The 23,799-nt window shown below is 35.0% G+C and overlaps 2 protein-coding genes across 11 annotated transcripts in view; one reads left to right on the forward strand and one right to left on the reverse strand.

The window, feature by feature from the left end:
• The window catches only part of LOC123498880 (protein strawberry notch-like), a 30,403-nt gene extending 15,289 nt beyond the window's left edge, over window positions 1–15,114 (reverse strand). The window contains exons 1-11 of one of the 8 annotated variants that reach the window (XM_045246383.1): window positions 15,068–15,113; window positions 13,043–13,066; window positions 11,150–11,243; window positions 10,554–10,736; window positions 9,656–9,799; window positions 9,281–9,340; window positions 7,144–7,277; window positions 6,734–6,796; window positions 6,179–6,244; window positions 934–1,036; window positions 278–487 (exon numbers count right to left, since the gene is read on the reverse strand). In XM_045246383.1, coding sequence (XP_045102318.1) covers window positions 278–487; window positions 934–1,036; window positions 6,179–6,244; window positions 6,734–6,796; window positions 7,144–7,277; window positions 9,281–9,340; window positions 9,656–9,799; window positions 10,554–10,736; window positions 11,150–11,243; window positions 13,043–13,066; window positions 15,068–15,088 — 1,102 coding nt within the window. In that variant the 5' untranslated portion in view covers window positions 15,089–15,113. Of the gene's footprint in view, window positions 1–277; window positions 488–933; window positions 1,049–6,178; window positions 6,245–6,733; window positions 6,797–7,143; window positions 7,278–9,280; window positions 9,341–9,655; window positions 9,800–10,553; window positions 10,737–11,149; window positions 11,244–13,042; window positions 13,067–15,067 lie in introns of all 8 variants that reach the window. The other 7 variants (XM_045246384.1, XM_045246387.1, XM_045246388.1 and 4 more) reach the window with 7 other exon arrangements.
• Window positions 15,115–18,295: 3,181 nt separating this feature from the next.
• LOC123498884 (myosin regulatory light chain sqh-like) lies at window positions 18,296–22,513 on the forward strand. 3 transcript variants are annotated; one of them, XM_045246402.1, is made up of 6 exons: window positions 18,296–19,358; window positions 19,833–19,878; window positions 20,098–20,286; window positions 20,762–20,862; window positions 21,025–21,153; window positions 21,664–22,513. In XM_045246402.1, the coding sequence occupies exons 3-6, from the start codon at window positions 20,103–20,105 to the stop codon at window positions 21,766–21,768; spliced, it is 519 nt and encodes a 172-aa protein (XP_045102337.1). In that variant the 5' UTR covers window positions 18,296–19,358; window positions 19,833–19,878; window positions 20,098–20,102; the 3' UTR covers window positions 21,769–22,513. The 3 variants fall into 3 exon arrangements, with proteins under 3 accessions (XP_045102337.1, XP_045102335.1, XP_045102336.1); XM_045246401.1 differs by having other exon boundaries at window positions 18,991–19,111; XM_045246400.1 differs by lacking the exon at window positions 19,833–19,878 and having other exon boundaries at window positions 18,296–19,111.
• The last annotated feature ends 1,286 nt before the right edge of the window (window positions 22,514–23,799 follow it).

Genomic DNA, 23,799 nt, shown 5'->3' on the forward strand with positions numbered 1-23,799 from the left:
ATTTCCCTTAAAATTTTATTTTCCTACCATTTATCAGTACAATTTTTATAAAATTAAATACTTAATTACTATTCTTACCAAAAGACAATATGGTTACTTCATTCCATTTTTTAATAATTAAGATGGACCAATTAGAAATAAATTTCTTACAGAAAATAAGAAAATCACCACACAGCACTGGATTTCAGTTAGGCCACAAGACGAAAGAGGTTAAACAACCATACTTTGAGGTCTCCACACAGCCCAAAGAACACAAACCACAATGCTCAATACTGACCAATGAGAAAGCCAGCCCGTGTTCCATCAGGGAGGAAATGTTCATGTTGCTGACAAGTATAGGTGATGCTCTCAAGCTGAAGTGCAGACAGTTTCCCAGGTTCAATGCATGACTGAGGAATGTCCATCTTGTACCACACGTCTGGAGGCTCCACTGAAGACATGGAGGCTGTCTCCACTACTTGGTCCGGGTGCTTGATGCCAACCTTCACTGTAGGTCATGAGTACGTAACTTATACACTGGCAACAATTGAAAATTGGAGGAAATATCAAGACAAAAGTATCTGCTCAAAAAAAACATGTACACCTGTTGGGAGCAAAACTTTGCATTTAGTAAAATTATTTCATTTACTCATTTCATCTATCTTCGTCAATAACATGCATGCCAAAAAAGAATAAATAAATTACTTCTGATATGAGTACATATACATATTATACTGCTAAACAAGAATCATGAAGGATATTTAAGGCAAAGAAAAACTGAATTAATGAATAAATAGAAACAGATCATGATAATGTAAATATGTGCTACAAAAAAACTATAAAAAAAATGTATCAAATACAACTTATTCTTATATTCTATCCTATCACACTATTCTGCTCTCACCCATCTCAGACACTGAGTGGACTGTACATATGCCTTAAAGGAACACTTACATTTGGAAGGCATGTAATCAGCATATGTTTCAGCAACACCCATGTTCTCATCCTCTTCCATGTCCTCCTCCTGGGCAGGCTGGCTTAGCATCAAAGGATTTACCTGCATACCCATCTGGAAGATGGGAAGTACTGTACTACCACCAATCACTCCTTCATCCATTCATACACTCCAATAAATAAAAAACAGTACACTGAAGAGCAAGCTGTTTTTATTCAACCTGCTCAAGTCTTTCCATTACTTACACCCCAATTATAAGTTACTATAAGTATGTCTGTAAACAATGAATTTCCCAATATTCCTTTTTGAACTCTCTCTCTACTCCAACTAATCTGAACTTGACATAACTATATTCAACAATAAGTACAAAAATAATTCATATAAAAAAAGAAGTAACAAAGAATACCAAAATAAGAGAGCTGTTATACATAAATAAAATGCAAAATACAATAAAGGGGAGAAAGTACAGGTTTCCTTATCAATAACAATTACCACAAATTATAACATAATTTTCTAAATGACAGAAGTTAATCCAGTTTTATTTGAAATCCAATCAGGGTTTTTTTTCCGATAGGCAAGTATGATAAACTTTTTAATGATTTCATAATCAACTACAATACAATTTTCCATTTTTAAAATGAGACTATTTTGTCTGGAACTACACCTTTGTTCATTCCTATTTCAGTGATAGCATGATTTTAGTCCTGAGAGTTCTGCCATGTTTCACTTATCTTTGTGTTTTTCTCTTGTAAGGTTTGGGCCAATAAAGAGAAAACACCAAAGGAAAGCACTACAGCACTGACACACAGTCAATATCACTAAAATAAATAAAAATGCATAGCATTGCTGGTAGCTATCTATTGAAAATCCATTTGGATTGTTCCAAACTGAATTAAAATGTTTGGAAGAGACTTAACTTTTCAGACTGCACTACCAACAAACAGATCAGAAATACAGCACAAGAGAACATAAACAAAACATGAAAGGACTGTGTGAACCAAGGACTATGTGCTTAATGTGGAAATACAGCACAAGAGAACATAAACAAAACATGAAAGGACTGTGTGAACCAAGGACTATGTGCTTAATGTGGTGATCTATTCTATACCAGACCTTAACAAAAGATTCATGAGGAACCAAAGAATTTCATGTAAATCACCAAATGCCCATATATGCACACACTCTCAATACTTTAAAGCCACATCCTTAGTCATTAAATATTCATAATAAAATATGACAAATGTAATATTATGAAACTTCAAAATCATACCTAACATATGATAACTTGGGATCCTTTAATAGTGATATGTGTTCCAAAAATTATATTCTAAGTTTGTCAGAGTAACTTAATTCATGACAGTTACTGCCATTTCAAAGAAAACCTCAGAATCCAGATGAATTCTGGTGTACCACAAGATAAATCCAACATCAGCTATAAACTACCTGAGCATTCACATGCCATATGAAACACTAGCTAAGAATGTCAAGACATGCATCTTCTTTTTGTTTCATACATTATAACAGATGAACTTAAATTGATAGACATGGTGAAAAAGACATTTCAGTGAAGACAAATTTCAGTCCCACACTACATATTCTTTTACTGAACATTAGACATGCTTTTCATAAATGATAAATCATAAAAAGCACACAGAGTACATTTACCAAACTCACATTGGAGGACAAGAAAAAATCACTCTTGGTTGAATGGCAAATTCAACGCTAGCATTTATAAACAAATTATTGTCTATTATATACTATATACTGTCATTGCACTTAGCATACTGTACCCAATGAGGTTAATTTGTGAGGTACTGAGGAAACGAGAAAGCTAATAAGGAGACATTTTCATTTTCAGTTAATTTTCTGTGTAGCTTCTGAGAAGCTAATCTACCAAAATATATACTGGGTCAGCAATCCTATACAGGGTGATGCAGACACTCTTAGCCATGTGGCCTCGTGTGGAAAGGTATAGTCTTGTGGACCACCTTACTACATGCTAAAAGTATTTCATAAATAAAAATGTAATATAATCATAAACTATACTTACAAAATTATAGAGAATTGAAATTAAAATTTTGATTCTAGAGACTCCAATAATACATGGCCAAGCATAAATAACTGAAAAAATTAGTAGCTTTGTTTTAACAACATTTGTATGCAACAACAAATCTTGAAGGTTTTCGTGTGCTAAGTATATTTTACTGTATACATATAGTCTGTAATACATTTAAAATAATCTTTTAATATAGAGTAATAAATAAGAGGTAAACACAATACCACAAATCATAAGAAAAGTAGAGAGAAAAGGTTAATTTGAATGATGGTATGACTCTTGTCCAGCAACAAATAAGCGAGATGGATAAAGAGTGAAATTACACAATGTTTCTTTTTTGGTAGTCAGGAACTTGCCCCATAGACACCCACAATCTCCCATGGCTATGTCACACACCTAACTAAAACTACTGATTGAAACATTACTATATGGTGCCCAAGGAAGAAAAAGGTATATTCTTTCACTGAACCCTCAATATATTTTCCTAGTTATGTATACTTAACATTTGAATAAAATTAATATTATCAGCCAAGAGACATGGATGTTTCTTGCACACTCTCTTCAAATCTAACTCAGTCAATGGAATAATACTTCTACTTCTACTTAGGTTGCTAAATCTTTCTACACTCTTTACTATTTTTTTAGTTTACATTCAGGATTCTTGTGATCATATTCATTAACAAAAGATCTCCACATTTCTTAATCCTTTTCATTGATTTGAACATCAAAATTGTCTCTGCCACTTCTTCTTTCCAATAGTAATATTAACTACGTGAAAGCCAGCTTAGACTCTGCACTAATTCATTGAAAATTATACTAATCCCTTTATGTATTTCATCATATAATGACAAAATCATAATTGTATGTTCAGGAAACTTTGACCATAATTACAGATCAACAGTTTTTTCATTTGTTTAATCCAATGAAACTCTCATGTTCATCAACATCCTCAAGCAATCATACAATATATATACTTTCTAATGAAAAGATGCCTTGTATCATTACTTCAAACTTTTTTTTTTTTTTCATCAAACTTACAAATTTATCCAGTGTGTATTTACCTAGTTGTAGTTTTACAGGGCCTGGGCTTTATGCTCGTGTGGCCCCGTCTCCATATCTACACTTATCCAATCTTACTTTAAAAGTATGCACATTCGTTGCAAACACTACTTCTTCATTTAAACTGTTCCACGTCTCAATACATCTTTGCGGGAAACTATATTTTTTAACATCTCTCAGACATCTTCCTTTTCTCAGCTTTTTACTATGCAATCTTGTGCTTCGAATGTCATATTCTTCTCTCAGGATCAGTTTCTCATTATCCACTTGGTCCATTCCGTTGATCAATTTAAAAACTTGTATCAGGTCTCCTCTCTCCCTTCTTTGTTCCAGGGTTGGTAGATCCTTAGCCTTTAGTCTCTCCTCATATGTCATCCCTTCAAATTCTGGAACCATTCTTGTAGCCATTTTTTTGTAGTCTCTCCAATTTCCCTGTGTGTGTGTGTGTGTGTGTGTGTGTGTGTGTGTGTGTGTGTGTGTGTGTGTGTGTGTGTGTGTGTGTGTGTGTGTGTGTGTGTGTGTGTGTGTGTGTGTGTGTGTGTGTGTGTGTGTGTGTGTGTGTGTGTGTGTGTGTGTGTGTGTGTGTGTGTGTGTGTGTGTGTGTGTGTGTGTGTGTGTGTGTGTGTGTGTGTGTGTGTGTGTGTGTGTGTGTGTGTGTGTGTGTGTGTGTGTGTGTGTGTGTGTGTGTGTGTGTGTGTGTGTGTGTGTGTGTGTGTGTGTGTGTGTGTGTGTGTGTGTGTGTGTATATATATATATATATATATATATATATATATATATATATATATATATATATATATATATATATATATATATATATATATATATATATATATATATATATATATATATATATATATATATATATATATATATATATATATATATATATATATATATATATATATATATATATATATATATATATATATATATATATATATATATATATATATATATATATATATATATATGTATGTATATGTGTGTGTGTGTGTGTGTGTGTGTGTGTGTGTGTGTGTGTGTGTGTGTGTGTGTGTGTGTGTGTGTGTGTGTGTGTGTGTGTGTGTGTGTGTGTGTGTGTGTGTGTGTGTGTGTGTGTGTGTGTGTGTGTGTGTGTGTGTGTGTGTGTGTGTGTGTGTGTGTGTGTGTGTGTGTGTGTGTGTGTGTGTGTGTGTGTGTGTGTGTGTGTAAATTCAATTGCTCCTGTGTGCCTAAGCAGACATGGAAAGTACCTTCCACTATTTCACTTTTTCATCTAATGAACTTATTGCAAAATACATTAACTCCCCTTCATCACAGTTTTGGTTTCACTGAATTTGAAATTTTGATAATAGAATAAGTTTTATTTTCCAACAAGTCCTTTCATGCTCTTGCCTGAATTCTGAAGAACTCTGGTAAGCATATATATATATATATATATATATATATATATATATATATATATATATATATATATATATATATATATATATATATATATATATATATATATATATATATATATATATATATATATATATATATATATATATATATATATATATATATATATATATTCATTTGGAAAAGCTATTTAATAGAACTAAGAACAAAAATTCCCCTGAATTCCTTGAAAGTATTAAAAATAAGCAGAAGAAAAGTTATGCATAAGCTGAAATTGCAATGGGTTACAGTTGATTACAATGACTATAACCCATGAATAATTCTTTGAACATATTTACTATGTCAGAGATTTTAAACACTATTCATGTCTTAGAACATGCAGGCTAAACACTGTTTCTGTTAAAAACTAGAAAGCCAAACTTCTACATGAATGTTGTTAATAACCACACAGTTTCACAAGATGTCATTTCTGAGAAAACTAAACTACAAAGAGGTGACAAGGATTTGATGAAATAGCATCAGCAAACAATGGTGGGCCCAGTTAAGGTGCTGGCTGGGAGCTCGTCTGTGGCTTTCCAGGCACACTTCAAACTCTGCTACACAATTAGGGTTTCCAGGACACCAAAGAAAAGGTTTCATCACAATTTATACTGACATCATTATGAGTGTATCTGTGTGCCACTGTGAGCATACAGCATCACACACCCTGGCCACACAAGGAAGGTAGGTGGAGGGGGACTTACCATATGGGCCTGGGGTGGAGGTGGTGGGGGAGCATAGTATTTCATCATTTCCATGATGCTAGCAAGCTATGGGCACAGGGAGGGAAACGGTGTCACTGGTAAGGTCATTCACTACACACGCCGGGAGATACGGCACAATCACAGTATGATTTGACAATGGTCTTCTAACTACTTGTGGTTTATGCAAAAACTATAGGATATGATTTCTTTCTTTTGTACACAAGGGAAACTTAGTTTGAATATGGGTATTGGTACAACACTATGTCACCTATGTTACTGAGGGCAAGTATAATGCAGAATGCACACCTTTTTACTACCAGACGCATAACACAATCCAGACTAGAAGTGACAACATGATTGTGACATCACCAAAAAGTAGCCCTACAATGTCCTGTAAATAACATGTAGACCTAAATCATTATGACCACAGGTTTAATTAGTGTAAACCCCAAGACAAATAAAAACCTTCAGTAAGAGAATGTAAGACAGATAGCAACACTCATGTATGGCTGAACAAAAGAACAAACACTCAAAATAAGATTTAAAAGTACTTACCCCAGGATACAAGCCCATCAGCTTCTGCATCTGAGGAGCTCCTGTCTGTGACATTGACATTGCCTGTAAGTAAAAACAAGAATTGTAAACAAGACATATGTTACTTAAAACAAATAACATCAGATTTTGCAGATAACTATAAAAGAATCATCTCAACTTGAGTCACTAGTCCACAGAAATAATGTCACAAAATCAGCAACACTTATCAACACATTTGACAGGTGGCACCATTCACCAAAGGATTACAATTCTCAATGTTATAATTCAGCACTAACATCAATAATAATAACTATACATTACTCAACTTGCATACAGTGCACCCTGGGAATTATCCAGTGAATAATCAAGTAGCATGGATTCAACATTAGCAAGACCATAGCAAACATAATATCAAAGATGACACAACATACCTGTTGCATCATGAGCTGTGCAATCACAGGGTTGCTCATGTCAAGACCAGGAGAACGCATGGCCATTAAGGACTGCATGGCTGAGAGAGGGTTGCCTGCCATCATGCCCAGGTTGCCCATCATACCCATACTCGCTGCCAAAACAATGTTCATTAGTTTCACAATATATTCAATGGTATTAAAAGGACAGGAATTAAAATTAATTGCTGCCCTAATGAAATACAGTTAATACTACCACTTCCTACTAATCCCAAACAAGTAGTTGATGTGTAAATATTCATAACAGAACACCAAAACAAAGTTCTGCACCAAATGCTCCCTAAAACAAAAATTTTCTTCATAAGCAACAGCATCCATATACATATCTTAGTTTCTACAAAAAAATTACACAAGCAATTGCATAAGCAGTAGTGCAGTAAATATTAGTATATACTTCTTGGAATCCATCTCATTAAGCACTCATTTTTGGATGCCAAATGATTCAGTACTTTGAATTAATTGAAAATCTTACATATTTTAACCTTTAACATTTAACAATCAACTTTATGCACACAGAATGCCTCAGAACTTCCTTATGTGAAGTTTTGTTACATCATAAGCAAACATTTTTGTGACATCATACTATCTGATAGTTACACTACTTGTATCACAAATGAGAAAAGAAGACAAACAATAAAAAAAAGGCAAAAGTAAAATCAAAAGTTGTGAATTTTTGCATAAGACTTACAGCTGAATTCAAGTAATCATTTTCAAATATATTTATAAATTTACTATGTGAAAACATTAATGCCATAATTCAACTAAATTCTATATATATATATATATATATATATATATATATATATATATATATATATATATATATATATATATATATATATATATATAAACACTAACTAAATAACCATATGAATATTTCACTGAACAACTACATGCAGCAGCATATGGATTTCGACATACTGGCCACAATGAGTATAAACATACATAAAGAAAATAGAAAATATGTAAATAAATTAATTAATCACTAAAATAAAATATTCATATAAAAATATGAAATCAGACAAAAACTGAAAACACTCTGCAGTGTGGTGTATAAGTAAAGCCAGTGCACACAGCAAGCCATGCGGGTAAGAGAGAAAACTCTCACACCCACAACACCAAGCAGTCCACACAAGGCCACCACTCACTCAGCTCAAACATTCATCCATGAAGGATATATCTCAAAAGATGGTGTCAAACAGAAATTCATTGACATCTCAAAAATAGAGGAATGGGCTTCCTATTACTTCTTTTAAAATATCAATGATCAGGTGCAATCCCACAACACCTCAATACTAAATAAGAATTCAAATGTGCAGGATTGATAAGATTATTGCATTGTTCAATCAATTGAAGAAATACCATTTGGAACTGGACAGATTCAAATAACTAATACTTAATTAAATGCATTCACCTTTGACATAAAAATTTCAAGAACTCCCTTATCATAACATTGTATATAATCTTATGTGCAAAATTAGAAAACTCCTACTCTTAGTGAAACATTTAACTTGAATTTTATATCACTATACATATTTTGTCCAGGCTTTATACAATTCAAATGGAGATAAAACAATACATATTTATTTCTGAATACCCTTACAGCAATTTCTGTTTCCCACTAAAGACAGCACACAGAAGCAGAAGCACACAAAAAGATGGAGATTAAGTGATCCAAGAGCTTAAGGGACCTTCGGAAGTCTTACAACCACACCAAAGGTGATATGTGCATTAATTTCAAGATGAATGTGTCTTCAATTCCCTTCATGTCAATAAGCATCCTTCCTTGGGTTCCTTAAGTGTGAAAGGAAAACCTAAAGCAGAATCTAAAGTGATTGAAAAGTAAAGAGACATTAATACACAAGCCACTGTCACTTTCAATCTGCTCATTTAAGCACAGGAGATACGCAGCTGTGCAAAGAGAGAAGCAGTGGACTATAGATTTTCAATGCCTTATTTTGCATGTTAAATACTATGCGGTGAAGCCTTTTCCTAAAACATGTACTGACTTTTTTTCTTATTTTGTGGAGTTATTGTCACATTCCTTTGACAACCACATGCCACTAACAGCAAAGGGAACCACAACACCAAGAATTACCTGCCGTCAGCGCTGGATTGTAACCCAGACCAAGGCCCGGTAGAGATACCGGCACATCTGCTGTTAGAACAAGAAGTGCCGGTCACTGGTACTGCTGATGTGCATATGTGTTCTTTGAACTTGAACAAATGACTGATAAAAAATAACAACAATACCCCACATCTATCATAATCTACTTTCATAGGAGGGAAATGGTGAGAAATACCAACACTGGCAAGCATTCATCCACCAAGTTACCATCACACAAGACACAAATTTATAGTTCCAACATGAATCATTAAAATAACAAACTCCCATCCCTTCCCCCTGCCACACTGCAATCACATAACATGGCAGCTGGAGCAAGAAAAGCAGTAAACTTATCGGGAAGCTTACCTCTGGGTTGAATGTGGCCATCTGGGCGAAGAACTTGATATCCAGGTGAATATGCTGACTTGGTGACCAACCCTCGCTGCAAAAGTTGCTGCTGAAGCCCGGCACGATTCTGTAATCCTGCAGCACCTGCCATCCCCTCAAGCCCTGCACCAATAAACCAAAGATATAATCTTGAAGAAAAATAATAGAACTAATTCACATTACAATGCTTTCGGACAACAATATGTAAATCATAATCCACTGTGAGATTTCATAAAGCACTACAAATTTTCAGCAAAAATTATCAGATAACCATATAAACTCATATCATTATTACAATGTATTAATGCTATAATTTATTGTGGTAACATCCACCTACGATCATGACGTGCCTTAATTAAAGAACATGCAACTTTGTGGTTTCATCACCATGTGAAGGATTGCATCACTTTCATATCTTTTTAGGTAAACAAAAAATCTTCGCATTCTAGAAATATGTATTTGTCTTCAATGATCATCTTATTGTGGAACTCCTTCAAATAAGAATAATATATTTTCTAAAGTTCTATGAATAACTGTGAATTATTACTGATTAAAAAGAATGAAAAGTTTAATTCTCAAAAAGTTAATATATCCTTCTTAAGACATCATCAATGAGCACAACTGATAGGTTTCTCACTTATACAGTGAATAAAGTGCATCTGTAAGGACACTCAGACAATAGACCTATATTAATAAGATGCAATGGAAGGGAAGGGATTGTAATAGTGTACTATGCTAAATGAAACTCATTGAATAATATGACAACATTTTATACAGCTGAAAGTATTTTAACCTTAAGTGGGAATCTTCCATCACGAAAAGACATTACCTACATTTTCACTTGTATATAACAATGATTGTTTCAAACTGCATGTACCTGATGAGGACAGTGCTGTACTGAGTAAGTCTGGCTTGGGTTTCAGATCTGCTTGTGCTGCCCCAAGAAGAGACTGAAGACCAAGGCCAGAGCTGCTTGCCCCTGAGGATGACAAGTCTCCAATGCCTTCTTTTTTCACTGGGTTATCTTCTCCTTTCAGCACACCCAGGGTAGTGCCTCCTCCTGCAACAAATGCACAACTTAATTCACTAATTTTTTTATGAAGTCCATTGTACATTATATAAACTAAAAACTTTAAAATCTTATCTTTCTCATACATTTGGATATATCACTTATCTACATAAATATATATCTGTCATTAGATTCTTCCAGATTATGTGCACCAACAACTTATCATTGAGATTTTCCAGGAAAAGGATGAGGCACAAATTAAATTAAACTAAACAGGATATGTACTATGATTATGCTGACTGCTGGTGCAACATACAACAAGTATCACCTTTCAAAGGATACATTCAGTGATGAACCTTTGCCAAAAGAAATTAACAACAGATTACATGATAAATATGGAGATTTCTTCGTTTTCCTGCATGATGGCTTCACTCTACTTACTGAAGAGGAATTCCTCCACTCACCTGGCACATTCATATTATCTGGATCCTCTTCCTCATCCCATTCCTCCGAGTCACTACTCTCACTCTCATCCTTGTATTTGGTGCCCTGCTTGGCCTGGAAAGAGTAGTGGATAAGGTGGTGAGCATGGGATTGGGTAGATGTTCATGCATAGATTCAAATCCCACCACATAACACCCTGAAACTTTGTCATTTGTCGAGCGGTTTAAGGTTACCATTATATCCAAAGATGTGCTTGGGCGGTGATATGGGCCCTAATATGGGTACCACTATAAATAAAATTGCCTGCGCCGCTAATGGGTGGAAGCTGAACAGCACTTCCCATACTCTTCAAGTACGTATACCTAAAAGCACTATAGGCCAGAACATAAAAAAATTATAATAATAAATAAAAAAATAAAACTAACAACACAACCTGTATCAATGCTTCCTATGATTTGATATAGCCAAATTTCAGAAATAATTTGATAAATAATTAGTGCCTATATTTAGTTGTAACATGTACAATCAAATAATTTTGAGGCAGATAAAAAGTAAATAAATTAATATATATATATATATATATATATATATATATATATATATATATATATATATATATATATATATATATATATATATATATAAAAGTGACAAAATTAACTTAAAAAGATAAATATATACATGTCTTATAAGTTAAAGAACTAGGGTAATTTTGTGTATTTTTTCACTTCACTGGCACTGTTAAATGAAGATGAACTTGAGGACACAAAAAATAAAGAAACCATTATGGCAATGAAAATCATGAAAGGAATATTATAAAAGCTCTGCACCAAACAGTGATGTGAAGGGAAGAGGATGAGCCAGCAAAACTGCCAAAGGTCACTGCTGGAGTCAGGGACAGCCAGAGGGAAAATGGGAAGAAGTATTGGGGAAGCTACAACAGATTATCACATGATCTGATTTGTTTCTTTATGGAAGGTATTTGTTATGACAACACTACCATCAGAAGACTCCATGCACTTGGTGTCAGTGCACAGCCAGCAATGCCCTACAGTATCAAGTAGGTCAAGATAAACATTTTACACACAAGCCATGACTATGTACGACCTATTTTGTGAGAGAGAGAGAGAGAGAGAGAGAGAGAGAGAGAGAGAGAGAGAGAGAGAGAGAGAGAGAGAGAGAGAGAGAGAGAGAGAGAGAGAGAGAGAGAGAGAGAGAGAGAGAAAACTTCCTAACATCTTCATTCCCTAATCCCAAATAGATTAGAGTTGCAAGCACTAATTGCTCCTCTGTTACTCATCTCATGAGTATTCCATTAACACAGTGATGACTTATCAGTTACATGCAAAGTTTTAGGAACTTTTGCAGTCCCAGGTAGGGTCTGATGTTAAATGGCAATATGACAAAGTTGCTTGATTTCTAAAGAAAAAAAAATTCTAAATTTTAAAATTACACAATAATTTGTCCCTCTCTGATAGGCTCAAAATTTTAATGATCATTGATCCAAACCCAAGAGATAAACTCAATATTAGGCTACAAGATCCCAAATCTAGACCCATTCAGTGATAAACAAAACTAATCTAAATTACCTTGACACGTGGCAAAAGATATCATTTTCATTTACCTCAAACAAGTGTGACATGAGATAACATAAGTAAAAGTACAGTTTATCAAAGGGATTTCAAATTTAAAGAGTTTGTGTTTGATAAATAAGGACGAACCCATTTTCAATGGGTCTACTTGGCAACTAAAATAAAATATGGTACCTAACCTTATCCTAAGAAAAGAAGTGCCATTAAAGAGACATGACAAGACAACACACATGAAGTATGGTGAGTATTTATCCATACATGAAGTTTACTTAGTACAGAATGATGAATTTTAATGTTTTGATAAAACAACGGTTAACTTACATCTTTATCCTTTCCCTTGGAAGACTTGGAATAAAAGTAGGTCTTAATAAATTATCTTGGAAAATTGTAAGTAGAAATATAACAAATTGAGCAATAATACTAATTTACTAATAATGCTTGCTGTATCCAAATCATACAACTAAACATTATAAAGAATACAATGTCATGACCGTCTATACAAAGGTCAGCATTTTGTAATACTGACTAAAAAATACTTGGGGGAAGGTGAGGAAGGGACACACGGGCTATGGATGAGTACTATATTTCCTGACCAGTTTTGGCTTATAGTTTGTCACAATGTTTTTAAAAACCTTCATCAGCATCATGGCAATCAATGCAGCCATTGCTTAGTAACAAGACCTGATAAATGTGGTCACCATTTTTTCTAACCTAAATGTATATAATACCAAAATCAACTGCCACCTCCCTTACATAGTGTAGTTTTGTAGTATACATAAATATACAATGCTATAATGACCAAATGACAAGAGAAAATACAGCAACATTAGGTGTAACTTACAATTTCAAATTGATTAATTCAATGCCGAATATCTCAGGCATTGTTATGATAAACCTGCATGTTGCTAATACAACTAAAAATTATAAGAGGTATAACAAAGAACATTGTGCATCATCTATAAATGCCTAAATCAGTGATGTATTTCTAATCCTTCAACAAAATCAAAGGATCTTAAACTATCATGTTTTGATGATTCACAACTCCAATTCACTGACATTTAACTTCTAATCTGAAGCTAAGACTTGTGAAACTATGGGCTAACTACAATTTCACTGGTACTTAGCTAACAACACAAAGAACAGGTGCTATGGCATAAAATACTCCACAATCAAATTCCTGTTTCTAGTTTATAATATTCCAAACTAATCTAATGGCATTTAATTCCTACTTCCTAGAGCTTAAAATATTTCAAGTTCAACTACTGATGACAAATTCCTACTTCCTACATAAGCACCTCGACAATAATTACTAATTTTTTAAATAGCACTGACCAAATACAATGAAATATCATGAAAGAAAAGGAAACCTCCTACCAAGAAAACGTTTTCTCTAGATTCTATGGATAAGAGAAAAATATATGTGCTTCACAATGACAAATTGTGATGATATAGCTCACACTATAACTCAACTTCATATTTCTATTGCACCCCCTACCCCATCCAACACAAGCATGAAGACAATGTTCACAAGCTCAGAGGTACCATGTCATTTGATAGGCCATTCAAGCAATAATGAACAATTGGTATTCTCACTGAGTAGGAACGTATAGTGCAAGAAATGTGTCCATTTTATCAATGATAGCTCTAGCCTCTCACCCAAACAATACAACTATCATACAATCTTCAATGCCGTACAACTTGTCACTGGAATAAATAGCTAATACTATTGTTTTTCAGAGGTATGACCTTACTTCACTTAGATCTCATAAAAATCATCCATGTCAATAATGCCCATATTAGATATTCAAACGCATATCAGAATTCTAATTACCAGAAAAAAAACAGGTATGACGTATCATGTATAATATATGATTTAATAACACATTCGTGCAGATCATAAGCTGAACATTGACGTTAAACAATATATGCATTCCCGCCCGCCACGGATAGCAGACCTACGAGAGTTAGCAACTCTTGCAAGACTCAAGAACCAGGAAAAAAATCCCTGTTCTGAGCCTGTAGCGAAAGACACACGCCAATATATGAACAAAGGAAGACTACGCATTCACCTCATAAGAGTGGGTCTGTTCAAGATACACTGCAGGGGCAGAGACCCATTACCGAAGGTTAAAACAGCCCGTGCTTCATCACGTATAAGGTTTGTTTACATCCCGAGGACCCACATTGTAACACCTACCGCCGCTTATTTTCAATGATCACTTAAAGATAATACTTGCTTAAAGTCTGGTTTTAACCAATTGCACTGTTACTCAGGGGTATCGAGTTACTTTCCCCCCTTATTACAGTGTTTTAGGACACGTAGAACTATCAAAAAATGTCACTTACAGCTCGACCTGGACGCGGCATCTCTCCCCCAACCTGCCTCAAAAATAACTATAGAGGATCGTGCTAAAGTCAGACCGCTCCCAGGAATATGTTGAGACAAATGAGCATCAAAATAGAGGAGTTGGATTCTTCTTTGCTTCTCAATAAAGAGTTCAATAGCTTTAAAAACAATTTGATTCCTTAAACCCATGAAAAGTTTGCTTAATTTTCACAAGTAATGACAGTGCACTCCCGCGCAGCAGAGTTTCGGAATCTATAGAAAATGTCTGAGTAGGGTGGAAGGTCGTACTCGGTTTTTTTCACCGTTAACAAAGGACTAACGTGTTTCAGACCAACCACTGGGCGCTGAGGAGGAGTTTGCTTGCAGGCGAGACCCTTGGGAAGCCTCAAATCGGCCCGTAGTACTGTAACTCACCAATCATCAATAATTCAGTGAGAAAAGAGGGAAGCTGCCCGGCATGTGACGTCACGGTATCCCATTTTTTATCCAACTTTGGCGCGCAGGAACGTGGTCTTGCGATAACTAGACTTGTTTACTTCCATTTCTGCAGTACGAGGTCCTTGCAAATCGAGATGCGAAGACAAAATCACCTGTTAAGCGTGGATATTTTAATGGTTCCGACTGACACTGCGGGTTATTGATCTGAGAGCTAACCCCTATACAGTGAACATTGGGACCATGGGGGCGTCGGTGGGAGAAATTTGGATAGATTTTGCATATAGTCATTTCCTATCGTGTTCATGCAGTCGCCGGTTGCAGGAAAGGAAGGATTGCTATACCATGAGATAACTCGAAGAAAAGTAGGCACGAAGAAAGCGCTCAAGAGTCCTTCCACAACTTTGAATCTTGTCCTTGCTGCCGGTGCAAGTCACAGATTGCCATTGCAACCCTTCTCCCGCCCTCCCGTTGCCCCCCCATCCTCCCCTGCAACCTGTGTACCTATTCCTCCAAGCTTTTCCTCCCCCCTCCCCCAAACCAATTCGTTTCCCTCTCTCTCTCTCTCTCTCTCTCTCTCTCTCTCTCTCTCTCTAGTTTCTTAACTATTTATTTTCAGTGGGTTATCATCTGTACATTTCACATTGCATCCTGAGTTCTCCGTATTCATCTCATCTTGTTTCATGTCTCCCCTTCCCCGTTTAATAATGCAAATGTCTAACGAATCAAATGTTTCTCAGCCTCTTTCTCGTTATCCTTCGGCATTCCCCTACTATTTTTCTCTTCTCTTCATAAAGTCTTCTTTCGATCCTCTTTTCACCTTTTATGCTGTCTACGTAGAACATATTACCAGTGTATCTCTTTTCTTTGGAACCTGTCTATCTGTCTTGTAGGAGGTGTATTGATCTCCATCCTCTGAACTCCTGTCGAGCGGGTGTATGGGTTCGGCAGAGATCTTCCTGTGCACTTCTCCTTGCTGCTCATAGCTTCTTTTCAGGCTAAAATCTCCAACAATTTCATGTTTTGGAAATTACTATTTGAACAACTAAGATAAAAGCGTTACAAGAAAACAAGAAACTAATAAACACAAAAAAAAAATACAAAACTTTCTCCTGCTTATGTTCCTGCTAAAGTCACAAAAGGGGTTGATGTTTATATTCAGGGTACAAAAGACAAGATGATAAAACTGTGTACGAAATAAAAACGAAGTTCATTTGGTGGTAGACATATTTCGATAATTTAAAAAATGTGCTCGAATAAGATTGTGTCGGTTTTGCTGTCATTTTCTTTAGTTCAGAACTTGCCAAATAATCATGGATTTTCCAATGTGTATCCCACATTCTCTCCAATTCTCCATTCCTCAAGAATGGGGGGCGTCGGTGAGAGAAATCGAATCTTTCTCGCCCATGTAGCACTATCATGTATTTATTTCACTGTCTTCTGTAAATTATCAGACCATCAGGTTAGTGTCATTTCTGACTCGGGTGTATATCAAATAAGCCTGCAAAATATGGGCAAGCCCTTTCATCTCAATGATAATAACAAGTTTTTTTTTTCTTTCTTTCTTTTTATCTTTCTTTCTGTCGGGAGAGGAAATCAAAACTATTAATTATCTTGGAAAGGAAAGATGATACCTATAGAAGGTTCTTTTTAGTAAATGTTTCACGATTATCTTGAAAGGGCGCACAAGATATATATATATATATATATATATATATATATATATATATATATATATATATATATATATATATATATATATATATATATATATATATATATATATATATATATATATATATATATATATATATATATATATATATATATATATATATATATATGTGTGTGTGTGTGTGTGTGTGTGTGTGTGTGTGTGTGTGTGTGTGTGTGTGTGTGTGTGTGTGTGTGTGTGTGTGTGTGTGTGTGTGTGTGTGTGTGAGTGACTACGAGATTTTATTTCGGGGCTATCTTTTTACAAGATGGGAAATACCTTTGTTATCGCTGTGGATCAATCACAGTGAAAAATATGAAGATGACACGTGATAATTAAATGATGAGTCGTTGATATGTTGGCATTGGAACTCATCATGGACAAAATCTTGAGCTCAGTATCCTTCAAGATCATAGACAACATCTGCATGTAGCTATATTCACTCCTCTTTACCTTGCAATGAAGCATAGATTGACTTATCAGTGTATGCAGAGACAGTACGCACATTTAATTTTACCTGGGAGCAACGACAGGAAGACGCAGACACAACCCAGTCTTTTTTTTTTTTTTTCATACTCCAACAAATACATTAATCTCTACGTAAATGGTATTTTTCATTATAGCATTGATCTTCTTTATCTTCATGTGTATATTACTGCAGTCGTCTTTCCGCATACGAATATGCACAACTTTTGATAAAAGTCCATGTGCACATGCTAGTATCCCCGCCATAATCAAATAATATATAACGTTACAGTTACAATAATATCAGCATTGCAGTAACCAAGTCCATTGCATGCCCTATTATGGTCATGTGGGGTCTCTTGAATTAACGAATCAACCACAAGTATAAAGTATATTACTATCGCATTTAATACTCTCTCTCTCTCTCTCTCTCTCTCTCTCTCTGACTCAGATGATGTTCAATTGGTCATGGCTTTCTTTTCGAGTAGTAGATATGATATGTGTATCGTATCTCAGGAAATGTTCCAGTGATAAAGCAGGTGGTAAAACATGCAACAGATAAAACATGTATGACTACACTATACGAAATATATGTATAAATATCATATAATCAGATAAGCTATACATGCTAGCCAGTGCCTGTGTGTCTGTGTAAAAAGGCTTCTTTGTGCTCTGTGGGGCGAGTGCCAGAGGAGGGTAGGGAGCACTTACGCAAGTGTGAGGTTACATGGCATCATGACGATAATGCGGTCTATATTGCTCTTGGTGTGTGCCCCACGAACACATCCATACCTGCGGGCTCAAGATTACCTCCCTCCCACCCCTCTATGTCACATTGTTGAGGTCAGGTGTTAGCTTGGAGGTCATGGGAAGTGAATCTGACACAACCTCGACGTGAAAGTAACGAGTGCCTCCTGTCGCTTCTCCCATCGATGCTAGGAGTTGCGAGCACTTGTGTGTTGTAAGATCTTTATTGAAATACCACCGGTACATTCAACATATATTTGTATGGAGTGCTTTTCTAAAAACGGATGCAGGATTTGAGAATACTGATAGCAGTGATCAAAGCCCCAGGTGTAATCAACTGACCTAAAAGTTTCGTTACATTTCATTAGTTTCCTAAAACATCGGTTATGCTTTTCATTCGTGTTTTCTAAAGTCGATATTGATACCATAGTAATGTTTAACAGGTACAAAATACCTTCTTGCGATTTAAGATTACTGAACACAGTTTTTGGAAGCTTTAAGTGAACCATAAAGTTGCAGATTGCAGAATGATGAGAGAGAGAGAGAGTAAGGGGGAAGGAGGTGATGGTGGTGGAGTCCGGCAGATGGCGGGGTCGAGTCAGAGCTGAGTCAACATCCACCGGGATCACAGGCCTGGCAACACACTCCTTGCTCTCCTACTCGTGCTCCACATAACATCAAGGTGAGGCTGTTTTCGGTAATTTAGCGAATAAAGCAGTGGTCCTGTGCTATAGAAGCTTGATTGAAGAGGGAATGACGGCTGATGGGAGCGTGAATGACACCTGAGTGGGTATGTGTCACCTGTGTGAGTGGATGGCGCAGTGCCTCACCGTGCCACACCCTCCTGCTTTCTCTGAGTGCGGTCACAGCCTCACCTCTTTCAGACACATACTCTACCAACAATTCTGAATCAGAGTAATATGGGGACGGTATGGTCGAGAACTTAGTGATTAGTTGGATTAGATTTCCTTATTTGGCAGTTTGGATTATGCCTTCCGCCATGAGTGGAAACCTTACCATATATGTCAGTTAATAGGATGTGTGTGAGTGTGTACTCGTAATTATAGGTGGTCCGTTAATTATTTCCTCATATGTACCGCATAGCTGAAATCTAGCTCTCACATCATCTGGAGGTGGTATTGCTTGATAACTAATCCTAATACGTACAGTTAATGAATCTGGTGAAAGCAGACAGTAGAACAGGTTCACTTTTGGTAAGATTTATGATAGAATAAACATGAGGCGATTGACATGAAGCTGGAGGATGGCAGCAGGCTGTTCTGTGACTGTGTGACTCATCTCTCCCTCCCACCTTTCTCTAAAACATACCCCCCATCCTCCCTTCCAAGAACAACCCTCTTTGGTATGTGGCTTATTATTAAGGTTCTTAACCTCAATTTCAGTTATATACAAGTCTTTACACTGTTACTCCAGTACCTGTTTGAAAAGGTGAATGTCATTTTTCTCTGGATTTCATATTGAATTAGGCATTTGTGATTTCACTTAGTACTTGTGAATATACATGCTGTGGCTTCACTTTTTCTTGAACTAAGTTGTTCTCTTAACCATTTGGCAAACTGACATTTTTAACGCTACATAGGAAGTAATAGTTAAAAGTGAAGAGATTTTATAATAATAATAATACCACAATTTACCCCTTTTTTTTAGCCAAGATGTCGTCCCGCAAGGCAGGAAAGAAGATTGGAAAGAAGCGTGCCCAGCGAGCAACCAGCAATGTGTTTGCTATGTTTGATCAGGCTCAAATCCAAGAGTTCAAGGAAGCCTTCAACATGATTGATCAAAATCGCGATGGCTTCATTGACAAGGATGATCTCCACGATATGCTGGCTTCTCTAGGCAAGTGAAGCTGAAGACTGATGCTCAAGATTTTGTATATGCATATATTCATATTGAGATTTTTCTAAAAACCTGTTGTAATTAGTAGAATGAGCTGTGAAATATTTTCTAAACTTAAATCTTGTTATGTGCTAGTGGATATGACAATCATTAGTTGAAGTAAGAATTATTAACAATGCATAGTGTTTTACAAAATAAGAAACCTCTACTATCTCATTAGTGAAGGGCATTTCTATTTAAAGTTTTCTGTCACTTGACTTCCTAACCTTACTTGTATCGTCATGCAGAGCTAGAGGTTAGGTCATTAAGTGACATTAGACTTGGTTTTGAAGTGCTTTTCACTGTGGGATGGCAGATCTTAAGATGGTCCAAACACCTTTCATAATGGGTTACAAATCCACCTTATTTCATTCAGAATTAGTAGGATGGCATTGGGGTAAGTCAGTTTTAGTGATAACTTGTCTCAATACCCTAGGCAAAAACCCCACTGATGACTATCTTGAGGGAATGATGAATGAGGCACCAGGACCCATCAACTTCACCATGTTCCTTACACTGTTTGGTGACCGTTTGCAGGTTTGTTTGACATTTTAGTATCATTGAAAAATAAATGTGTATAATCCCATGATATTGGTGCTACAATAAAGTTAATTTCCACTGGTATATTTGTGAATGGAGTGAAGTTTAAAGGATAACATTTTCATAGATAAAAGATCACATTTGTTACCATGTTTACAGGGTACAGATCCTGAAGACGTCATCAAGAATGCATTTGGCTGCTTTGATGAAAACAACCAAGGTTACATTAATGAAGAGTACTTGAGAGAACTGCTGGTTTCAATGGGAGACCGATTCACTGATGAAGATGTATGTATACCGTGAGGGTTTGTAGATTTAAATAATTACATTCTCAGAGTGATTTTGTGTCAGTATGAAACAAGAGAAGTGGAGAAAAACTATAGATGATAAATGAAGACAATGTAATCTTCACATGCAAGATGTCTGTATGGTAATGGATGGCTATGTGCTTTTCTTCTATTGGATATTGCTTGCAAATTTAGATGGGATGTTAAAGTCAGGTATATCAATATCAGTCTTCATATTTTCTTTACTATTTATCATTCATCACTATCCTGTGTGTTGTATGTTAGAAAATCACATTTGTTATCCATCAAATGTATCTAGATTTCCAGAAAGTAATGTACATAAATTAATGACATTAGATATGGAATTTCCATTGTGCATGATTGTTAAGTATTCTAAATCCTGATGATAGATACAAATAATTAAGTGTTATTTTCCATTTTCAGACATGATCTGCTACATATAATGCAAAAAATTTTTAGTGCCCATATTTCTGACAGTATTTCTTGACAGGTTGATGAAATGTACCGTGAGGCTCCAATCAAAAACTCCATGTTTGACTATGTGGAGTTCACTCGCATCTTGAAGCATGGTGCCAAGGACCTGGAGGATCAGTGAGCTGCTGCTGCCACCATAAAGATCTACAACCTTCCACTTGTAGCTTTACTTTCACAGTCATTAGCTGTTCGGTTTCAGCTTAAATGTTCCTTTACCTACTTTCAGTTGAGAGCTTGTATTTTATGTATTTAATAATCCTGTAACTTAATCATCAAAAATATTTAAAGAAAGGCATAATATATCAATATATACTATAAGTTACTCAGTGTACAGATGCTGCAAAATTGAATTACCACATATAACCGTGTGGTTTTTAAGGTTCATTCGCTTTATTGCTTGTGACTGTCATGATGTGATAAGAAAACTACTGTTAACTTACCAACACTTTTATACATGTAGGTTTTGTAAAATCATCATTCATAGGTTTGTGTAGTGATTTACATCAAGATTTGTTTTGTACTCTATTGAAATTCATTGCAGGCAGGGCTCTCTCCCATAGGTTTCTTTGAAACTGACAAGTTATTTATTCAAATAAAATTTATTGGTATACTTCATAGTGCCTTAGAATATTTAAAATAATTGTTTATTCATATGATAGACCCTCAAGCTACCAAGAGATCTCAAAATTTATTGTGAAATGTATGTATGCATTCCACATGAGGTATCTTCCAATTGTGTGTTTTGTTTTCTGTAATGAAACCCTATAGAACCTACTTTGGCTTGATAAATTTTGCATATTCATTCCAGTATAACACTTTTTACCAATTTTCATAATTCAGTATTTCGTAAATAAACAAAAACTCTATGGTTGTATGATTTACCTAATCTCTCTCTCTCTCTCTCTCTCTCTCGGTGTGTGATATTACAGCATCTGCACTGCTGAATGCAGAAAGCAATCCAACTGCTCTGTAATGTGGGAATTTATCTTATAATTTGTTTGGATCTTACTGCAGTTCCTTTGACTAATGTATTATGCATGATAACAATAATAATACTGTATTTAAAGATTTGTGTTTATGATTTGACAGTCTACCAGATAATCATGGTCACCACCATAGGTATAAGAGTATTTAATTTATTTTATTATTATTATTAGTTTTAGTAGTAGTAGTATTTTATTTATTATTATTATTTTTTTTTCCAATCATGATCATGAGTGATGTATGTACGCAGTCAATCGCATCAGCTCCCAATCGTACTTCAATCTCTCATACTATTTCGTTTGATTATAGAACTTTTCTTGTTTATTGAGCTTTTTTATAACAAACGATTAGCTGAAGGTAATTGCATAATTATATACTAGAGTGTACCTACTTTTCTATCCTTGCTTCCAACCAATTAAGATGATTTTCGTTTTGCATCAGTGTGTGCATGTGTATTTAGATTTTAGACAAAAGGTAGGTGAATATTTTCGATACAGGATTTCACATGCAGTATGAAACTGAGCTCTAAAATGTTGTTTAGAAGACAGGATTTCTCTCATTAATGAATCTGGAAAAACGGACACCCCTTATTGGGCCCCGCCGCCAAAACCCAAACCTTCCTGCAGTGATGCCAAGTATGTAAAACTTCTCTTCTAGTTACCGAAATGGCTACATAAGGCTCCTTTTCCTTTCGTAATAAATTCTGGTGAATAACGATATTGTTTCATTCGTGCTAATAAATCTAAATATTCAAATTAGAAAAAAAGTAAAATGTGAAAACAAAAGAAAAGAAAGTATGAGATGGTCTGTCTGTATTTTTTTTCACAAATTACAAGTGTGTAATTCACCTCGGTCGTCTGTTGGTCACCAGTGTGTGTGTGTGTGTGTGTGTGTGTGTGTGTGTATATATATATATATATATATATATATATATATATATATATATATATATATATATATATATATATATATATATATATATATATATATATATATATATATATATATATATATATATATATATATATATATATATATATATATATATATATATATATATATATATATATATATATATATATATATATATATATATATATATATATATATATATATATATATATATATATATATATGAAACATGTTTATTTCATTGATGTTTCCAGGT

Source organism: Portunus trituberculatus, chromosome 48, assembly GCF_017591435.1.
Source record: "Portunus trituberculatus isolate SZX2019 chromosome 48, ASM1759143v1, whole genome shotgun sequence".
Classification (NCBI taxonomy): domain Eukaryota; kingdom Metazoa; phylum Arthropoda; class Malacostraca; order Decapoda; family Portunidae; genus Portunus; species Portunus trituberculatus.